Source organism: Monopterus albus, unplaced genomic scaffold (assembly GCF_001952655.1).
Source record: "Monopterus albus unplaced genomic scaffold, M_albus_1.0 scaffold62.1, whole genome shotgun sequence".
NCBI lineage: Eukaryota > Metazoa > Chordata > Actinopteri > Synbranchiformes > Synbranchidae > Monopterus > Monopterus albus.
Window position 1 is genome coordinate 1712439 of NW_018127942.1, and position 22920 is coordinate 1735358.

The 22920-nt window shown below is 40.8% G+C and overlaps 1 protein-coding gene across 6 annotated transcripts in view; it reads right to left on the reverse strand.

Moving 5' to 3' along the window:
• The window catches only part of plcb4b (phospholipase C, beta 4b), a 62635-nt gene that overhangs the window by 20529 nt on the left and 19186 nt on the right, over positions 1-22920 (reverse strand). For 4 of the 6 annotated variants that reach the window (XM_020603691.1, XM_020603695.1, XM_020603690.1 and 1 more), the window contains exons 3-6: positions 21025-21091; positions 7301-7396; positions 2712-2792; positions 1625-1684 (exon numbers count right to left, since the gene is read on the reverse strand). In XM_020603691.1, coding sequence (XP_020459347.1) covers positions 1625-1684; positions 2712-2792; positions 7301-7384 — 225 coding nt within the window. In that variant the 5' untranslated portion in view covers positions 7385-7396; positions 21025-21091. The remainder of the gene's footprint in view (positions 1-1624; positions 1685-2711; positions 2793-7300; positions 7397-21024; positions 21092-22920) is intronic. The other 2 variants (XM_020603694.1, XM_020603692.1) reach the window with 1 other exon arrangement.

A 22920-nucleotide genomic window follows, 5' to 3' on the forward strand; every position in this document is an offset into this window, starting at 1 on the left:
GCTTCTAAGATGTGTCTCACTCGCTGCTATATTGCCAGGGGCGGTCTGGCTGTTCTGACAGATTTAAGGTAAAAAAAATGACACACTACTGTACTAGAAAAGGTTTTGTAAACTCGCAACAACAAAAGTTCTATAAAAACTCATTTATATCAGATATATTTATATTTATAGTTATATTTATAACTACATTATTCATCTTTTTATGCATTTATACAGCTTTACATTTAAAGGCAATATGCAATTATAACAATCCATACTAAATGCAATGTTGACTGTGACACTAGCCTACGTTTTATAAGACATATGGCAATCTCTGAGAGTTTACCTGAAAATGATCGACAGCACAGTCAGTGAAAATCCATTAAAACATTTCTGTACAAAAACAGCACGATTTCTCTCTCATCTTTTGAGTCAAATGTCAGGCTGTCACCATCGTCACCATGGAAGATAGTACTGTATCTTTTGCTATATGATTGAATTAACAGCAAGAGCCAACATGTTCTGCTGTTTTCAAACACCAGCCGCTGCCATTCATCTTTTCACACATCGGATTATCTGATCCAGCTCTCAGGACTTGTGTAACTGAGTTAGCCTCTGAGGAGAAGCCCTGTTATCGGCTGTTCTTAGTCTGCTACTTACAAAACATGCATACAGCATTTGGAGGAGGTGCTGCCAGCCTGCACTGTCTGTCTACATGTGTGCCCTTGCACATGCACATACACACACGTCCACAGGGAGGACGAAGCAAACAGAACCCCTCTGATGTCAACAGTACACACAAAACATGTTACGCAGTGGTCACACCAGTGTCTCCTGTCAGACTTCTGACTTCTTGTGGCTTGGCAGGTTTGCATCCTAATAAGACACAGACATCCATATGGGTATTCCTGTGAATTCATCTGGTCTCCATGATGCCAACTACTATGCTATGATCATGGTTTTATTGTCAAGGCTGAACTGCACAAATCACTATTTAATATAAACAGAAGCCATACAGGTCTGTGTGTGTGTGTGTGTGTGTGTGTGTGTGTGTGTGTGTATCTGTCTCCATACCAGCGAAATAAATGATCGGTTGCCAGCTGTACTGAAAATTCAGAATAATGCAGCTGGTTGATACACTCGGGCTATTTCGAGATTCATTTTCCATTACATGATAACAAAAGGCCTGGCAGAGACAGAATGTTATATACCTGTGAGCTTTTGATCCCACAGTATGAACTTCTTAACCCTGTGATTCTCATCCTAATAGGGCTGGAAGCACAGATTTTCATTATTCCTCTGGGTCAAATGCACAAGTCAGTGCTACAAAAACAAACATTTCAGATACAAACCTGTGCCTAAACCCAGTCAGGTTTGTAGTGAGTTAAATATTTCATTTTATATGTTCTCCAAATGCCGCAGTGAATCTGGGATTTGAGAGAGAAGCTCAGCAGTGAGAACTCAACTCCCAGATCAGTCATTTGATCAATAGAGTACAGCATTGAAGGCTTGGTTAATTAAAACACAAATGATGTAGCAGTTCTCCGGGACTGTACCAGGACCATCACTGCAGCAGCAAGAGACTGATTGATGGCTGGGATAAACAGAGCATGCGAATGTTGCTGGGGCACAAAAGAGGTCTCACCTTTGGGACGGCACCGACACGAATACTGTTGATGAGGGAGCACTCGAGCACCTGACCCTCCTGTAGGAGAGATACACAGGACAGAGAGAAAGAGGGAGGTGATGCAAGCAAGTGAAGAGGGTGACACAGAGGGATGGGTGGGAAATTTAAAAAAACGATACATGGGTCACAGTGCATTTTTTTGTGGTTTTGGCAAACACTTGTAATACTCAGTACACAGCAGCAAAACTACAACCTCTCAACATCTGGCAACAGTTACTAATTTACATCATTAAAACCCAAATAGGAGTTAACATCCTCATCTTTCTCATCATCACGTTTTCAGTGCCTGTAGCATTTTTAATCACCATTTTCTCCTTTGCATTTTACAAAAACTTGCTGTTACAGCTTACAGTTCAATTACGAGTCTGATTCCCAAGGAAACAAATTTGACAAAAAACCTAGGCAGGCTACTGCAAATGTTGACTGTGACAGATTAGTTATCTTCTCTGCAAACTGATTTCATTACCATATGTCAATAATTAAAACTCAATTGCTGCCTGTTAGGTAGAAAATCAATGTGACAATTTTATTTTAGGGGCCCTGATGGTCACACGTTTGCTTTATTGATGTATTATTCCACACATTTATTTTGTGACGAAACACTGCTCAGCTGTTTGCTTTATGTACTAGACTAGTGGAGTGGTAGAAACACCACTTATAACTACTTACAGTATACCCCTAGGCCGCTGCTGTAAAGAACAAGGGTTTTTATTTAAATTCCCTTGTTACACAAAGGCTAAAAAAAGAATAATAGTGTTCTAATAGTTAACAAACACTCCAGTGGATTGCTTGTCTGAAGTAAAATACATGTTGTAGCACAATACTAGATTGTAGCTTTCTGTGTTTGAGTGGCTTGACGGATTTCTGATAACTGTTACGATTAGCACTAATCTATGCTTTTTTCAGTGTTTTAAATTGGAAAAAGGAAGGTATTATGTCAGAGAAATATTTCTGAAAACACATGTCTCATGTGCTTAACAGATATTGGTTTTCTTTGCATAACCTCCTGGCAGACAGAAAATACACAGAGGTGAAAAGGTTGTACCTTTCCCTCACTCTTCCAGGTGATGAAGAAGCCATACTCATCCACCCTCATTTGACAGTTGGGCTCAAACATATACGGGTCCTGCAGAGACAGAGGGGTTCCATCAATGACATGATTTACTGTAACACTAGACATTAAACAGCCAACCTGGTTAACACATGGAATGTTTACGCACTCCCAGTCAAACAGATTTAACACTGATTCATTTTTTTAGATGCACCTGCCTGGATAAGGGCACACACACACACACACGCATGTACAGTGCCTTGCGAAAGTATTCGGCCCCCTTGAGTACACATCATGTGCAGAAGGGATGAAACCTAGTGTATGGCTCAGACAAACACGAGCATCGATAAAATGCAGACATCATCTGGCAGTAACAGTGCTGTGCATGAGAGACATGGGTGAGATGCATTCACACTCAGTTGGCAGTTTAACAGATATACCTAGTTAAACTACCCCAGTCTAATCCAACAGTGTGGCGTTAAATACAGTAAGTGACAGTGATAATGTTCAATTTTTGTTCATTATGATCCTGTAGTTTGTGCTGTTGTCCAACTGTGCTGCACTATGCAGAGAGATGTTTCCATTAAATAGCCTATTGCCCTTGATATAAATGGGGTGGACAAAATAATCAACAAACCTGTCAGTATAACAATACAATTTAACAGCATTTTCCAAAATGACTGTACAGTTTAATCAATATTACAACAGTTTCAATCAAAAGTGAATATTATCACCTTCAGGAAGGGAGGATTTATTGCAGGAAATCTGAAATAGATCGCATTGGTTTTCGCTGGGTGTAGTTAATAAACCAGCAGCTGAGTGTATGTGTGTGTCTGTACATGTACAATATATGAGAGTTTAAGAGGGATCGAAAAGCTTCTATAATGCTAATGGACACATGTACTCTGTATACACTACATGTATACACATGAGCTCATGTGCAACATGCTGCAATAATGTATACGCATGAGCTCATGTGCAACATGCTGCAATCCCTATTCAGTTCAGAAGTACTGGACCACAGACTCTTGGCTAGCTTATCTATGCAAACACTGAGCTCAATCAGCTGCTAGAAGCTATGACTGCGCTGACAAATGACTGTGTCAAAGTGTGTTTGTGTACGTTTTTTTTATCCCGTTCAAATGACATCTATTGTAAGCGGGTTAAACCCTGAGGCAAAAATAGAATAAAAGATGGCTGTTGGGTCACTCTAACTCTAATATTAGCAGTAGGGAACAGAGTGACCCACTCGCACATACACATCATTTATTATTTTAAGGATGTTGCTGCCATGAGATACACTGTTGAAAATATTTGGCTGTTCTTAATGCCCTATCCTGTCATCTAAAAACCCCAGTATAACCAACAGAAGAATTCCATTTCCATTTAGGAAATAATGAGACTGCTCTAAGTGCAGCTAAAAGCTTGCTCTGACAGAAGCTTCAGTTGCACACAGTAAAGCCCACTCTATGAAATGAGCCCTGACTGTTAGGAACATACAGCAGGCTACTGTTACGCTATCAGACGGCATATTCTTGTAGCACTACAGTAGAAAATAATGGACAGTGCTTCCACTCGCAAAGGGACCATTAGCTGAGGTCCCACTGTCTCTCTGTGGAGGCGGACAGATAAAGACTCCTGGTTGTAGTCAGTCCAGTTCCTACTCAACATGGGCACATTCTTTCTAAGTGTCAGGGCAAGTGTAGCTCACTCTGTGTGGGTGTGAGTGTTGTCTGTTGATCCTCTTTTTTTGTCACCTCCAACAGTGATCTTTGAAAAAGGAACAGCAAAAACAAAACCTGACAATTTGGTTAAAAATAAATAAAAACAGAGGGCATGTAAATGTGTTTGTGTGCTTACACACATGCAGGTAAAGTAGATTAAACACACACACACACACACACACACTAAACTCCTTTGTTTACTCCCACATAAATAACTATCTAGGGGGTGTAATTCAGGCAATAGAGTTGTGGGTACGCACACACACGCGTGCGCTCTCATCCGTACACATGGCCTCAAGTATTTAACAAGGTAGATCAACACCACCACTCGCTGAGTGATGAAAACACATAACTCTTCTTTTTTATGTATTTCAATTAGTAAGTAATAATAATACAAGCACAAATACCCTCACACTGCCTGTTTAATGAACTTTTTGTTGCTGCAGTTAACATTTTGTTTTCACTGTTGTTTGGCTTCTTACCCTCAGTCTAAATCACCAAACCAATATCTAATAAAAACTAAGCCCCCATTTCTAGGAGTTCTATTCCTAAAACCAAGTCTTAACCCTGAAAAACAACACTTTGATGCTATGAGGACTGGCCAAAATATATTCACAATGTTGACTGTGAACTAAAGTTTGCCCACACAACCACACACAAACTCTCCTTTGACTCAGGACTTGTCAAAGAGGAGACACTTATTTGAAATATCTCTAAGCAAAAAAAAAAAAAAAGACTAATGGATTAAAATACGAGGCCTCTCCTACAGTAGTGTACAGAGGTAAAGCTATACAGTGAATGGAAAGAAAAGCAAGGATACAGGCTAAACCACTGACTGTAAATATTGTATGATGGACACCATGACATTTCCAGGAAGTGAAGCCACTGTCGATCACCCCCAGGTAGCTGGTTGCAGTATACTGTAGGTCATAAACCCCGCCTCCTCCATGTCAGTGGATGGGACATGAGCCAAAATAAAAACTCACAGTCTGATAAAATAATAATAATAATAATAAATAATCATTTTTGGTGGATATAACCACACTGATTTGTGTACAAGTGCTCATTTTTCTGGCAAGTTTGTTTTAATAAGTTGTTTGATGATATAAAAAGGTGTCTATTTTGGTTGATCTGACAGCTCTGACCGGCGGTTTGACGTCACTGCTCTACTTCTGGTCACTATTGCACATAATCTGGTTGCAAAAAGCAAGATGGCAGCTGCTGTATTCGTGATATTTTGGCTTCACTTCTGCATAGTGGAGAGAAGTGGTGACATGATGTCCATCGTATATACAGTCAATGGGTGAAACACACAAGACTAAATGGACAAAGACAAAATGAAAGCAAGATAAGAAAAAAAAGGAACCATTTTATAACCAAAGTATTATGGGAGATGAAAGGGCTCTTCTAATCAAGTCAGACAGCTTTATTTTGGACAGGAAAGTTATAGTTACATATACTGTTGAGAGACTCCTATGGTATAAAACTAAAAACTGGAAGTCACCATGTATACAATAGCCATAAGTACACATACACTGACACACATACACAATCCCTCTCGGCCATCTGTTACTCAGTGGGGCCTCAGTCATTATATTTGCCTGCGTGTGTCTGTGTACGAGTGCCTATATGAGAGGAACTGATAAAGAGCATGTCTGTTGGTGGAAGTGGCATACTTTATTTCAACTGACACAGATGTTCCCTGCAGACTATTTGCCAGGAATCAGAGTCTCTCTCATACACATGGCGTATGAAAGACATTTGGAAAAGAGAGACATTAACTACTTGAAGTTTATAACAACACCGAGTAACATGAGCAAACCCTCTTAAACCCACTTTAATGAATACCTCCAGCTTTTCTTTGTTTGATTTTAATCTTAACTTTTAATGCGACTGGTACAAGTTGACCTTATTACGATTCAGGCCAGTCCTGACCCTGTCCTGCGCAGCTCATACAGTATTCACAGCAGCAACACACTGCTGGCCCAGTTTCATGGTTTACTTTGTACATAGCTGTGAGTTTGATGATGCTTTTCTCTATGCTTTCAAGTTTTCTTCTCCATGAGGGATCCTCCTCAGCCAAACGGTGCCCATATAAACACAGAGGACTGAGGGGATTTCCTGATGCATTCAAGGGTGCATGTATATTTCTGTGTGTGTGTGTGTGTGTGTACATGTGTGTGACACACTTTGTCCTTGCACTGCAAATGTCCTACCTAGTGTCCTGATTAAGTTAGTCAGAGGAAACTTTGGCAAAAAGACAGGAAGTACACAGGTTGATGCGTATACACAGAATAAGGCAAGATATTTGGTCATGTTACTGGTAAATATCTGTCAGTCCTTTTCCAACAGCCTTCCAGAGGTTTGACTTTTTGCACAGTTTTGTAGCTGCTGGTCTTAATGATGTTGAGTGTGTTTTGTCTTGTGTGAAGTACCATGTGCTGTATTTGATACCCTGTACAGTGTCAACCTCCACCTTGTGATACTGATTTTAAACAACAGCACTGTAATCGCATCAGGGTCTCCACTGAAATCTCAGGATTTATATACTCCTTGTGCTCCAGAGCTTATTGCTTATAAACATGACCCCTCTGCTCTCTGGGTGTGGATATGTTGGTGTGTGTGCACACGCACTAATGAGAGGCCCGGGGATGATCATTAAGGTGACAGATGTTAATAGGTAAAGCAAACAGCCTATGCAAGTATCATCAGTGTCACTGACAAACTGACACAGGTTGCAAAGCAGACTAAGCCTTCATTAAACAGCAATCTTAACTGCATCAGAAAATATCTCGATAAGCTATGCTATTTCACAAAACTGGTATAGAAACTTGAGAAATGTGTCTTTTTTTTTTTTACCTCATCAAACCTGTCAAAGGAAGCGCCTTCCTGCATGAACCCAGGCAGGTGCTTCTGCCAGTTGAACTCGTAGGACTTTGTCATGGCTGCTCAAACCTGAGATGCAAAGGAGAAGAAGACAGACAACAGAAAGAAAGGGAGAAGACAGAGAAATGATGAATTAGTAAAAAGACATCTGTAACATCCAGGTGCACATGCCATATAATGTGCATGTGAGTGAGGTTATCAAGCTGTAGGCCTCCAGAACAGGAATTTGACAGTCTTTACATCTTTTGATAATGAGAATTGGGCTTGTTTTATTGAGAAAAATGCACGATAACTGAGTAATAAACTGAAAATGCCCTTTGTGGGTTTCAGTGAAATTCCCCGTATTAATGATTAAGTGAAAACAACAGGCCAGGGAGAAATAATAAGATATTCCTTTCCCCTTCAGCTAAAGAAAGAGCCCAACAGAAGAAACTATAAACTGCATCTGTAGCAACATCTTTTATTCATGTATAATGTAAAAAAGCTACTAGGTCTTTCAAAGTGTTATCATATACAGTTCTATATGTATAAATTTAAGCATATCTATTGCTGTACGTAAGGAATTAGATGCATTTCAACAAGAGCACAATAGAAAAAAGCATAGTAGTTTAACAAACAAACAAAAATAAGTCTATTTAAAAATGTAACTGGCTTAACATTATGAATTTATTTTACATTATACAGACACACTGATTTCACATGCATTCTTACACCTTGAAGTCTTCTCTTTTACAAAGCAATGTACTCGATGAGATTTCTAAATGTCAGGCCTAATAAGACAACCAGCAGTTCGTCTCACACAGAGGATTCTCTGAAGCTACTGCTTGTGCTGGTTTACCTGATGAAACAAGCTGCAAACTCCAAGTCTGACCAGCATGTGCTGATCATTTCAACTGCATCCCCCATCAATCCCTCACAATACAATATTCAATACAATAAACAAGGATTTCCCCCAAAATGTGCCAAATGCCACATTTCAGCTATCATACTCTGAACATCTGAATACAACTCATGGTATTTCTATTCTGAACCTTCCAATCCTAAAGCATTAATCTCCCCGAGCGCTCTCTTGGCACAGAGATGTGGGCTTTTACACTAGGTAGGGTGAGCTTAAAAAAAGTAATGACCTATTAAGTGGCAACATATTGGGCTGGCCTTAGATGAGTGCACAAAGACATTAATGGAACTTTCTTAAAGTAGGAACAAATCAATCACTGCAGACATGAAATCAGAATTTATTTTTATTTTTTTTACTTTCATGCTCCATCGCATGATTAAGCAGCTACTGGCAGCTCAACAGTGAAGGGTTTAACAAACATCTTGCATCTCAGCACATCCCTCCTCCCCAGCCTCTCTGAACACAGCTTATTCAGCCTTCAGCCAACATGACAGAGTTAAGATTGATTTTTCCATTTATGCTGGACAGAATACAAACTCTAGAAACTAACTGCCAAAAAAATATAGCTTTTAAATTTTTTTGAATGTTTATCTTAGCTTTAATCACGACTAAAAATGTTGTCAAAGTGATGTGTACAGCAGTAAGACATCTGTTACACTGGAAACATTCACGATCACAGACAGATACCAGATTCTCTACCAGGAGCCTCACTACACAAAGAGCTGTAACACATACAGTGCAAGTAGTGACATACTCTATATGTAGGCAAGGGAAGCTGAGGGAACATGGGTGCACATCTTTATCTCAGGATAACCAATGGGTGTGGCTGAACAACAGTCTGTATCAGAGGGTGAAATTTTCCACTAAGCCCATTTTTATCTTGCACTTGGCCTGAAACAGTCTGGATGTGCACAGTGCTCCTCTTTAAATGCAAAAAGCAAGCCAGGCTTGATTCATGTGACACACCTGCACGTGTATCATCACATGAGATATCCTGCTCAGGAAGGCGAGGGGGTCCTGACAGAAAACTGTAATATTGTTGATGACACCACCCAAATATAGGCGCTACGTCAGCCTCAGATGTGTCAGGTGAACCTGAGAGAGGAGAAGTGTACTCGAGAACATGACATACTATGTTTAGTCTAAGAGCTCAGCCAGTTTGATGTCATTATGAGTATACTAAGAGTTGTGATGCGATTAGGCCTTTCAGCCTATAGGGCTAAGAATCCTTCATGCTACTAAATACACATACAGAAAATCATATACTTTAACTGGCACAGCTATAACTGAGTCTCTAAAAATACTCTGAAGTTGTGATTTATTTGAATGTCTTCACTGCAAGTTTTATTGGCACCTGAATATTGGTGTGTCTGAGTGTGTAAGCCTTCTGCTATTAGCACACAGACTAAACCACCCATTTTCCTCCCAGGGAAACCGAATGTTGATGGGTGAGATGACAAAGAGGGAGATAAAGGAGGGGCGATACAAAAAGAAAGGAATAGGGACAGAGAGGAGAGAAAGTCATAAATGCATTGGGAAAATGAATCAGCAAAGAGTCAGATAAGCGAGGCAGGAGAAAATAAGAGGTGCACTAAAAGTAAGAGCCAGATAAAGCCCATGAGAGGTAGGAAGAGGTGAGAGACAGCAGGGAGAGAGAGATGAAAGGAGCGTAGAGATAAAACAGAACAGCGGCGGACGAGTGAAACAGCTGTGCGTGACGGAGGCTGGTTGGAGAGGCTGGGGGACTGGGTGTTGAGTACAGCAGGAGGATGTCTGCTTTTGATGTGGGGAACACAAATCAGAGACAACACCAACAGAGGCTATAGACAACTACAGGCTGGGTGGTCTACAGTCTACGCCCCGGCATGACAAACGCAGATGAAGATTTGTGTAGGCTGTCATGATAATACAGTGATTCAGAAAGTATGTACAATTATACAGCAGATAATAATAGCTCATCTCACTCCTAAATGCAGGTTCATTAATAGATACAATTACTGTTGATACAGAGGGTGGACCCAGCAGAAAATCTGAAACATTTTAAAACAAACTACAATTCCTCCGTTCACTTGCTGTAGAGATCAGCACATTTTAGGTCCCAACACAAAAGCGTGATCTGCTGTGCGGCACAGCGCCGCAGGAGACACAGCAGCCAGGCCAACTTCATCAAATCCAGCCCTACACCATCTGTGGTGTCCTACCAGGGGACTGTAAACACAGACAAACACATCCTGTCAGGGGAATGAAAACATACGCACACGTCCCGTGGAGATTAAGAACTGAGGGAAGGCTAGGTGCCAATAACTTATCCCACAGAGAGAAGGCTGGTGTAAATAGGCTGCACCCCGTCCAGATTCCTTTAATACTAAACCACATTCAAATTTATTCAGATAGGACAAATCACATATCTAATTTGGACTAACTGGGTTGTGCTGTCCTATGTGATGTTAGCCTAGATCTTGCCACTCAATAGTGTGCATTAGGTAACATTGTCCTCAGCGGGATGGAACCTGTCCAATAGCAGCGCAGCATGCTGAGGTTCTATAAGGCCACGGCAGCACGCACACCGGGTCTCTGAGCTCCTGGATGTGTGAATGTGCAATGTGAGGAGCTGAGGGAAGCTGAAGGAAACGAGTGAGGTCCGAGCCCCTTGTCCAACCACTGACAAAGAGATAATTACAAGAGATAGGAGCCCTGTGCGGCACACCGTTCCCAGCTTCCTCATCTAAAAAGGCAGCTAGGGTAACACCCAGCGGTCCCACACCTCATAAACTAAAATTAGGCTACAGCTACATCAATCAGTCAGTGGTGGAAGGGTTGACTGGGGACACACTCAAATGGACACAAGTGAACAAAATTCACAGAGAGGTACAGGTGACATGGCTGGCACAATAGCCAAATTCATTTAATGCATAATCCACAACAAATATTATGTAAATGGATTCAAAATTTACAGTAATGTCGTTTGCTGTTCCATCTAACCAAGTGAACCCACAGGACTCTGATCTTACAGCGCCACATCATCACCTGATGTTTCGGGTGTTGCCATCATCACGCATTCACTTCAAGTTTGATCTCATCAACCACATCTGAGCCTGTGATTAGATAGTACTGAGAATCTCCACAGGCCTACTACATCTCTGCAATATCTCAAAATTATCTGGATTTACAGGAGGCTCACAAGAGCCATGGTCAAACAGACCAGACGTACAGTATTCTCATTCAGATTCTGTACGTCTGGTCTGTATTAAGATTTACGGGATGCTAAATGCATTTCCAACATGACCATTCCAATAAAGCTGGAGATAATACCATATAATAAATCAAAACATTAATGAGCAGGCAAAAACTATCATATCTAAATGTAAACCCACTTCAGTAACAAAGAGGATGTGTGCACACAAAGGCATAGTCACATGCTATGGCTCATTAAACCCCTTTTCAAGTAGAATGTTGGTAGACCTTTAATATCTTGACAGCAGACAACAACGATTCACAGTTGTATGTTCAGCAGCGTTTTATCAGGCATTTTACCGCCTGGAAGCTCTGTCACCGTCTTCACACTGACTACAACCAAACAGCAGTCGTTCTTCACTGCTGCTTCATTTCACCTGCGCCGCATCAAAAGACCCAGTTTACTAGAACAAGTGAAAATGACTGTGCACACGTGTTACAATGTCAAGAAAGAAGTTCCATGTTCATACCAGTAGTTGGCACTGAAACATAAAGGCTGCTGAAGAAAGAGTGAGCTAGACAAACACAAAGCATTCAAAGAACACACAATAACAAAATAACTTAAGCTTTCTCATTTACTGTTGACAATAAAATGTTAACTATGGGCACACACAACCCATTAGTGCACCGACTTAAACGCAATGTAATTTAAAATACAAATTAGATTAAAACTAATTGCAGATTAAAAACAACAATTACATGACAGCAGAGTAACAACATGCAACTGTAGCACTTTTAGGATAGCAGATTCTCACTGTTCTCGATATGCTTGTACCCCTTTACTTCAGTCTTCCTAAGACTAACCTCTGAGCACTTAAACATCAGAGGTGGGCGTACTTTATTCCAGACCATTTGAAACATCAGGATGATTTTCACTCTAAGGTTTAATATTTATTGTTCACTGAAAAACAACATTGTGAATCAAGGATAAATGAGAATACTACCTGGTTGTATTATTTCCACTTGCCTCGGAGTCTAGGAACTTGGAGTGACAGGAGAATTAGGAGGTTTAAACAACAGCCTAGTTTATGTACATACTGTACTCTGTGCACACAGTAACAGAATCTCATTGTTCAACTACTGCTGTGCCACACCCACACTGCTTGGTTACTTTTATTAAAAATAAAGAGTTGAATGTGTGTAAGTAAAACACGTTGGGTGACAAATTAAAGGAAAACCAACATAAAGCGTCCTAGTAAGGTGTTGGGCCACCATGTACCCACCATAGCAGCTTCAAAGCGCCTTGTCTCCTCCTCCTCCCCTCACTTGGCCTATGTAGAAATGTGTTCTACTGCCTGCACAGTCACATTGCTGCATCCTGGTCTCTAATCTAAACTGTACATAAGACAACGTGTCATCATGTGTTCTTTTCTGTTTGTCAAGAATGTTTGCCTTGCCTTGAGGGTACGAGAGTATGGAAGTGAAAGCACACAAACCATCACTTTAATCTTTCTACAGGTTGAAAATTTCAAACTACTGAGCAAACATAACATAGAAGGCTAAACAGAAATTACTTTGGCAGTGCAGTATTGCAATACGAAGATATAGTTGAAAATACTAAAAGCATTTTGCTTTTTCATTTCACACGTCACCCTTTTATTCATGCCTGCCTGCTGGAAGGCATAGAAAGTCTTTTCCAGTGTGGTTCCTTACACCGTTTCCTAATGTGCCTGTCCTTCAACAATACTATTAATCTTTCCTCCTCACTATTCTGGCCAGAGCAGCCCTTGAGGCTGAGGTCATCTGAGGACACACACACTGACTCACCTACACCAACTCTGCAGAAACAAATCCAGTGACACTGAGAACACTTTAATTCATGCCCATCATGTTCAAATCCCAGAACTGTGAATAGACAAAGCTGTGAATCATGATTCATTTGTTTAGCAGCTCTGACCATCACCTTGTTAGATTGTCATCGATAATGATTGTATATTCTTTTTACTATACCAGTCACTGTAACTGATTAACTGCAACAAGTGTCAAATGGTAACCCACATTTTAAGAAAATACAGAATTTTGATACACGAATGACTTTTTAGCACTGACTACATAGTGTATTCTCTCAGATATATTTCACGCATCACAGCACTGTGCAGATCTCAGCCATGTCCTAACAAATAACCTGATATTTTGCCACACATTACTTCTCAATGCCAGCCTTCCTGTTTTACACAGACAACTTGTCTACCTCAATGCAACTGCACAGTACTAACACAGTAAAAGTTGGAGGTCAAATCCCACTGGGACCATTTATTCTAACAATGCTTTCATGGAATTTTACAAGTCTCGGCCAAATCTCATATATTTGTACAATATGTTGCAAGTTGCATTGCAAATCTGTTGGCAAAGAGTCATTAAAGTTGAACACTGCTAGTGTGAGCAAGTCATTTATCCTTGTGGCTAATGTTTAAGGTCACCTTTTAATTTTTCCCCATAATAATCCACATACTGTAATAACTGCTTTGTGCAGACTGCTGTGGGCTGTAAATGGCAATATTAAGCAATGTTTCATTTTGCTGGTTGTTTCGTTTACTTGAAAGACTAATAAGGTAGGATTTAAATTTGCATGTGAAAATTGAAATTTAATAAAATATCGTTTAGTATGATAAATGTCTGTAATAATCCCTTTTGCATGCTTATCTAAACGATTACTTTCTCCATAATGTATTAATATCCAGTTGAAAATAAAACTATTGCATTCATAAGTCTGCTGCATCACATCATATTGCACCTTAGAATGAAACATTAAACAGCACTTTAGCACAGAATTAGCAAAGAATGCTATGGTCTGTGACTATTCAACTCTGTTATTTCTGTATAAAGATAAAAGGAAGATAGAACAGGAGAATAAGGAAAAAAGGGGAATGAACTTTTAAATATCCCAAGATTATTCAATGAGCTGCATATCCAGTTTGATTATGGATGTCACATGTAAATCAGGAGACTTCCAGGTTATACCCAAACAGTCTGAGATGTGCAGAAAAACACGCCTACATGGGTCAGCAGCATGGGGCCATATGCATAAAACTGTGTACATACAAGAGAGAACTGAGTGTACGCATCGTTTTCATCAGAATTATATAGCTACACATTGGCTTGGTTCAAATCTGAATTGTCGTGGAATTGGTTGCACGTGCACTAGCTTTTTTTCCCACTCCCACTTTTAGCCATAAATAGATGAAAACTCATAAGGCCAATAAACGTTGTGCTTAAAAATTCACTTTGTGAACTGCGGTAGATGTAAACAGCTAAAAAATAATTTAAGCTGTTTAAAACTGACCGTCTCACCTTACTTTTCATTTCTGCTTCACCATATCACATCTACCCAAACTGTGTGTACGTATGGTCTGACGTTTGTGGAAGGTGTGCACATTCTTCCTGCACATTCCGTGTTTATACATTAGAGTTTATGAATGGAAAAGGCATACACATAGTTTTTGTGTTTAGGTGTCATTTATGCATCTGGCCCTTGGTGTTTGGGGACAAATGTAATCACACAGTCACTGGTCAGAGCCCGACTCCACCAAGATCTGAACACCTTGCCTTGCACTGCTTCATCTGCAGGGAACGGCCATCTTAAACCTCACCTGCTGCAGGACACAAATACAAGGCTCATTTAAATGTACCATATCATTGCTACACTTGCACCGCTGCCTGACAATAACACAGAGCCTGTTCATATATACTAAACACAGTATATATACACTAAAAACGGTCAGGGTGGGTGGGTTGGGGGGGTTTTTTGGGGGGCAGGGATGCAAGGATGAGAGCAAAAGACGAAATGAGGAGAGACAGAAAGGCCAGAGGGATCCAGTACACTACACTTTGAGGTTCAGGTGTTCTATGTATATGACTGTCAGGTTAGACACCGACTTCCTACCTCTAAAAAAAAAACCTCTTTAAACTTTAGCTAAAATTGTATCAGAAAGGTCATTTACATGCATTACACTGCAAGCTGCTTCTGTTGCTGTAAAGCCCAATTGCACATAAGATTGGGACAAAATAACTGGGACACCTTATAAAATATTCCGATTGCAAAGAAAGCAATGGCACACACTACTGACTGAAAATGGTAGGTGCTTTTTTTTTTTTTAGCTTATATTAAACAGGAGTTGTGATATTATGACTTATTTCCAATATTCATGCTAAGAGGATAAGTAAGGCAGAAAAAAACCACCTCAGATCAGCTGGTGTAGTTAAGCAATCTATGTTATGACCTCCAGCAACCAACCAAGATACGCTAGGGAAAAACAGGACACGCACAGGCAAAACATCCTGGAAGCAGACTTCAGCAGGCTGTCACTCTGAGGTGACATCCATTCAGAAACGCAGACACAACTCTCATGCTCTGAGACATAGTGGAATATTATAAAACACTACTATTTACACTGGATATAAGAAGTCTTTAATTCAGTGAGAGCCCTTAGCGAGGAATGCACTGTTGAACAAGACAGACGTTGGCTAATCTCCAAGCAAACAACACATATGGCAGTGAACTCAGTGTTGCTATTGCCTGCATCTGTCTTTACACCTTATTTAGTCACTAAACAGAAGGGTGGTGTAGAGAGGACAGTGATCGTTGAGTAAACATGTACTTACCTTAACAAGGATGGAGATCCTGTGTGCATGCGTGGCTGCATATGACCTGTGTGAGAGCTCTCATTTCGCTGACTATCACACCTCTTCATGCTCAGCTGAATCCTAATTTAGCATGCCAACTTGTGGGCTACATGTTACTACACGAAAGCTGGCATGTGGTGAACAATTTTCAAACTGTCTGAAGGAGGATAACTGCAGGAGTAAGGAAGTAAGAAGAAAATGTGAATGGTGGAACCAACTGCTATTCAGTGCTAAAATTCTCTGAAAGTCCCTTTCACATGTTTCAGTTGATCTGCATTTGAGTTCCACTTTGCCCACTGACTGATGAGTGTCAACTGAGGGTTCTGCAGCCCCTGCAGCAGTGTGTGACTCTGAGTGTCTGCATGTGTTTCTGTATGTTTGTGTTTCTAAGCACGTTTGTGTCTGTTTGGAAAAACAAAGGCCCTTGAGGAAAACTGCAACTCAAAATAAACACCTGCTCTTATAGAGCTGGTAACTGGTGGGGAGAAATATTACTGTCCCTAAATGCTAGTTGGTAGAGATAAGAGATAAAAAAAAACAACTTTCTAATATCATTGGCTGATATGTTTTTCTTGGGCTGTATGTACAATCATTTGTAATCACCATTTGCTTCTCTGGGACTGTGGATGAGGACATATTATGCTGCCAAAGGGAAGAATGACTGTTTCCATGCCAAATGACCCTGTTCCTCCCTTTTCTTTGCCTTTTATAGTTGAGGATCACCCTGCTCCCTCATGCTCCTTGGTCCAAAGTTACATAATTTACTTGAGCCTGGGATGGAAACTGGCTGTCTTTCAGACAAACACGTGGGCTACAGCACCCAGGAACATACGTGTGCATAGAAGCGTGTACTGCACACACAAAAATACCATAGGTAATGGTGCAGGACATCAATATAAATAAGACTTTTGCTGAGTATGTTTCCAGGGATCATACCCACTGAACAGTGAATAAAGACGTATATTAGTTCATAAAGCACACACATTCACATACTGAAAGAGATCTATATATAGTCATCTGCATCCACTATCTGCCAAAGAGAGTGACGCAAAGAATTTAACACATGGCCTAATGGACCGAATATCCATCTAATAAATGATGGTTTAAAGCCTCTGGCAAATGGTGGATATTAATATGTGTCTGAGATAGTCTGTTGACCCGAGGACCAAAGACTATCCTCAAAGAGGGAAGACTGAGGACCCTCAGACAGAAGTAAGGGAGGGAGGGGAGAGAGACAGAGAGAGGTGCAAGTGCTGTCACTGAATTATCAGCAGTCTTAATCTGAGGCGTTCAGAGTGCTGCATGTTTGACTGAGGGTGTGTGTGTGTGTGTGTGTGTGTGTGTGTGTGTGTGTGTGTGAGTTTGAGTGTGTGTTCTGCGTCTGTTTAAAAAGGCACTTGGGTCGGTCCCCTGAATATAAGGTAGAGGGTCCAGTCTGGCGCATTTGTACACTTAACCCAAACCTGAGATGGGGCATACAGCTTTCTGGTCGAGGGCACAGGGGTACACAAGGAAAATGACAAGCTAATATGGTGAGACAAATTTCAAGAGGGCAAAGCAATACCAGACTAACAACAGACAGCAAACAAACCACATCAACAACGGCAAAAAACAGTTTCACCTTGCTTTAGGGATGCCTATTTTATTCCTACAGTATTTGATGTTTTAAGCAGCTCTGTAGTGCAAAGACGAGTCTAAATATATAAATGATACCAAGTCTTTGCACAGTGATGAATATGTGTAGTTGAAGCCACCAGATGGAAAAGACAATTTTTTTGAATGGCATAGTAAGGAGATAGAATCCATGGAGTTAATAATTGAAATGACATGGGTATTAGAAAGACTTCAAGGTCTACCAATTAATTTAAAAAGGTGCATGGTCATATCATGGGTAGGGTATATCAAAAAATACCACAAATAAGAGCAAAACTATTTGAAAGCAGACTGGATGCCAGTGAAGAGAGGCCAGAACAGGGGTTATTAGGGTCCAATTTTGTTGTACTTGTCAAGAGACGAGCGGCAGCGCTTTGAACCATCTGAAGATGAGAGAGGGAAAACTGACTGACGCCTGAGTACAATGCATTGCAATAGTCATGCCTGGATAAAAGCAATCTCAAAGTAGATTCAACTCTATTTCAAAGCTCCAACTCAAGAAGTAAAGTTTGTTTTTAACACAGGCATCAAGTTCACTTTTGGTTGTATAATTTGTACAAATTATGGTTAATTGTTTTATCTTATAACATAAAGCAGTTTATACATTTTCATTTTCTGATATGTTGGTCCCTAAAAGAAACAGATAAGACTGAAAAAAACCCCCACTTCTGGCTATTTGACCATCCATGTTATAATGTTCCCACAGGACACAGCCAGAATCTAACGACAAGGTCCAGTCTAATCTTGGTATAAAGGGAATGATGTTTTGAGGTGATGAAGGTATGTGTAAGACAACCTGCAAAAGTCTGTTAATTTGGGAATAGCACTTCAGTAACTGGCCTTTGTAGAAGGATGCCTGCAGAGTGAAAACATGAAATTATGTCAAAATTACTTTGTTACATCACAGACTCTGCTGCACCGCGCTGTGTGCATGACAGTCTCATTTAGACCAGATTAGGGGGTCAAAGGTTTGGTTTGCCCAGCTACACTGCCCCTGTGGAGGTCTCTTCTGGTTCAGGTTTGCCCAAACATGGTAAATACCCAGGACACACGTACACACAACCCATTCCGGTTGATCTATGTGAAGCACTTGAGAAGCCTCTGATTTCAGAAGCATTCAATCATCCTCAGATAAACTCAAGCCTTGGAACATCATATGAAACACTAAAGCCTGTTTGTGCTGGCTACTGCAAAACAGCACAACAGGGAGCCTGGATCAGTGCCTTAAGGGGAGATTAAAATGTTTCAAATGAATTGGATTCTTAAAAGAAATCCAACTGTGGAGTGCACTGTCACTTTTGAAACGTTTGCCATAGATGCAGCCCTCCACCCACTATCCATACCACAAAAGAAATGATTGATAAACAGAAATCTGAGACAAAGAGAAGTGAGCAGGAGGGGGACAGGGGAGTAGGGGGTTGCTCAAAAACACGGGTTTTCTCCCACTGCCCAAATAAGTACCTATTAAAAGAGAAGCCGTGCCATGCTGAGCTGCCGATAAGGCAGCCAGGAGACAGGAGCTGTGAAAATAGAACATGTCCATATAGAGAGGAGAGCTGGGGGGGGAGCAGGATGAGGGCATGGGTTAAATGCTTCCCCAGAATGTGAGTGTTCCACTGTTGTAAGCCCAGTGACAAGAGCCCCCCGAGTCCCTGCTGACTTCCACAGCCTGAGGACTGACTGGGCACAGGCAGCTGAAATATTGCCTAAAGAAATTGCAGCTATTAAACCGGCTCTGTGTTCAAGTGTTATGTTTACCAGTGTTTGAAAACACTAATGATGAGAGACTGGAGATGTTTCATCAGGCTCTTGTAACTTAGTCAACATTAGCCTTTCCCCGGCGGTGAGTTCTTGAGAACAGAAAGAGAAAGAGAAAAACCTGTCTTGACAAAACAAGCACCCCACAGATGTTGCTCCTCTATGACACCACTGGTCTCCATAGCAACTCCACTGGCCAGTAATAGCCTGTAGCTTGCCTAGCTGTAGCAGCGTCATGCTTACGCGCACACACAAACACACATACACAAGCATGTTGCAGCCTCTGAATGGGATCCCAGGGAATATTTATAGAGACAGAGGGGACTCACTAGTCCACCCAGCCCAACCACCACCCCCCTGGCCATACCAAAGAACACACATCTCTTAACAGAGACCGTCTACCCCCATCATTAACAGCCCTGGCCACACAAACATGCACACACCCATAAAAACAGAACAACCAAGTCCCATGATTTTGTAAACAAGCCTCGTAATTGGTGATAACAAATAGCTGGGAATTATACATTAGGGCTGGCTTGTGTTGATGCTTTCCTGGATACATGCAAAAATCACTGGCTAGTTTCTGCTTCATATTAACAGGCATGGGCATTTTAACAAGGACAAAATAAACCTTTCTCTAAATTCATCATGAATACAGAAGTATCAAATGCTGGTGTGTCCATACACAACACAGTTTTAATTGAAGACTGCTGTCAACACGTGTCTTTGGACACATTCTCTTAGAGGAATTATATGGGTGGATTAATGATTAAACAATTCATGGATCAGCATATTGTACGAGTCTAAATTAGTTTTCCTAACTTTTGTGTAAGACCTGCCACAGTGGATGAAATAATCCTGTTCTTTACTTATCCAGTATTTGTACAGCAGATCAGTGTATAACAAAATCAAACCCATTGTTTACTGGCACAAACTGAGGGTTTTAATGAAGTGGCAAATGCATCCACTGAGGAGTTTTTTTGTTTTACTGCTACATGAAGCACTCTTCAGCTCCGTTTTGTTGAGCAGTACAGCAAAAAAAAATAATAATCTAAACTGAACTGAATTTTGTACCATAACTCGATCTGCCAAGCTGCTTCATGATCATCCAGAGGCACAAAGACCTGTCCAAAACTTTCAAAGAAGAATAACAGTGGGTAGAAATATCACTGGAGAAGGCGCCAATTTCGCCTGATCAAAAGGAAATTCTGTTGAAATCCGAGTCCCTATTTTCATTGGGTTACTGTAAGCATGAATCACGCTGCGTTCTGACGCTGTGTAATAATGACATCACATACATCTAACACTGAAGCATGGCAATGTATTATTCATCTTTCCAACGTGGATAAAAATAAAAAGAACACTAATATTCATTTTACTCAGAGGTACCAATACTGTTGCCCTGTCAAGTGCTATCAATGCTGCTGTCACTCAATGCCTTTCTATGTACATTTCTTTAATAAAGGTGACAGCAATATGCAGGTAAAGCCTCTGCACTGCATATATGGAAGCTAAATGTGAGTGTACTTACCAGGTAACAAACAAAAGGGACAGAAGACTGAGGGGAGGGGAACACTGGAGGACAGCACTGGACCACTCTAAAGAGAGACAGAGAAGAAAAGGAAGAGGGACAACAAAAGACAAAAAAGAAATCAGCAACATGTAATTTGCAGATACCCAGTGTGCTGCTGACTTCATTATTCAGCTTCATATTCTACACTTACATTATTAATATAGGCAGCTTTGATGCCTTCAGGGGAGTAACTAACACTTATACACATGAGCATTAGCATACACAACACACTCATGCACAACCCTGTGCTCCTCATCCAATTTGGATTGTGCAGAATTTTAATCATTCTTCTGGCCCTTGAACCTAACAGGAAGCTGCTTCCTTTATGAAAGGCTGCCTTCGTCAGAGAGAGAGGTAGAAATGAGTCGGCAAATTAGACAAACAGCACCACCTCCGCACCTGCACTGCCATACAGTCGCTTTTGAGTGGTGCTGTAGATAAGCTATATCACTCAGGATAAGAAAGTCTGCTAAAAGCTTCAGCTTGAGTCAAGGCGACAGAGCGGAGGACAGCAACAAGGAACAAATTTATAAACAGAAATAGGGATAATCATCCTCATGGCAAAACATCTCATATTCAAACAGTATGTCCTCAAGAACGACAAAACTAGCTCCTTGATGTTTCCTGTGCTTAAGAGTTACTGTGATTCTGCTGGCGTTTCTCCTCACCTTGTCATCATTTTACTTTGCCCAGTGCAGGACAGGAACGGTTCCATTATACAATCACTCTGCAGAATAAACTTTACCAGATAAGCGTACTGGAAAGATTTCAACAAATAAGTGAGGAAAGGTTGCTGTTCTGCAGAAGCATTCACATCTGGGATTATCCTAGCACATTCATGTTGATTTCTGTAAATTTATCCTTTGACTGACCCTTTATTCCATTTTGCAGAGTTGTACCATGCACTTTATTCTTTTAAGTGCATTTTGACTAGAATGAAATAAATAATTCATGAACTACTGTACTCCGATCATAATCTATGACAACAATATTGTAATATTAGCCAAAAGACTGAATAGATATTTAAATTTTAATAACGTTTCTGAATATTTAGTACTTTACTTCCTGTATGGCCATTTCCTGAATGACTGGTCTTTGCAAGAAAGACCATTAGTGATGCTCAGGTGTCTAAATCTCTTGGACATACATCAAAATAAATTTTCAAAGCAAATTTAGTCCCAAAAAGTCACAAGTATGTACGACATCAAACACACACACATACAGTATATACATAAAATTCCCCACTCGCCCCACTTCAGGACGGTCTTATTTCTTCTATCAAGCTTGGGTCCTCTACCAGAGGCCTGGGTCTTGTGCAGTATCTTAGCTGTTCCTAGGACTGCACCACACACACACACACACACACACACACACACACACACACACACACACACACACCACACCCTCACAAAAACCCACAAACATATATACAGCAACCACGATCCTTGAGATGCTTGGCTATAAGTTCAACAAAGGACACAAGTAGCAGTATCCTCCATGGAGAAGGAGGTTGGAGGCCAAAGATCAAGGCAACAAGGAGAGAAATTAGCCAGCTATCAGAATTGCAGAAAGACATGATGAAGAAAGGGGAATCTCAGAAGTACAACACCCTGTCCATACCTGAGGCCTTAGAGACTGCCAAGCAAAGGCTCACACAGCCCTGGCCACCCAGCTGAAGAGGTACACCAGAGAAGTTGAAGCCAGGATAATGTTCTCCACTAAGCCATCCAAGGTGTACTCTCAGTGGCAGGGTAAGAACATGAAAGCAGACCCACCGAGGCGGGAGACTGAACAATTCTGGAAGAACATATGGGAGAAGGAAGCATCACATAACAACAATGCCCAGTGGCCGGG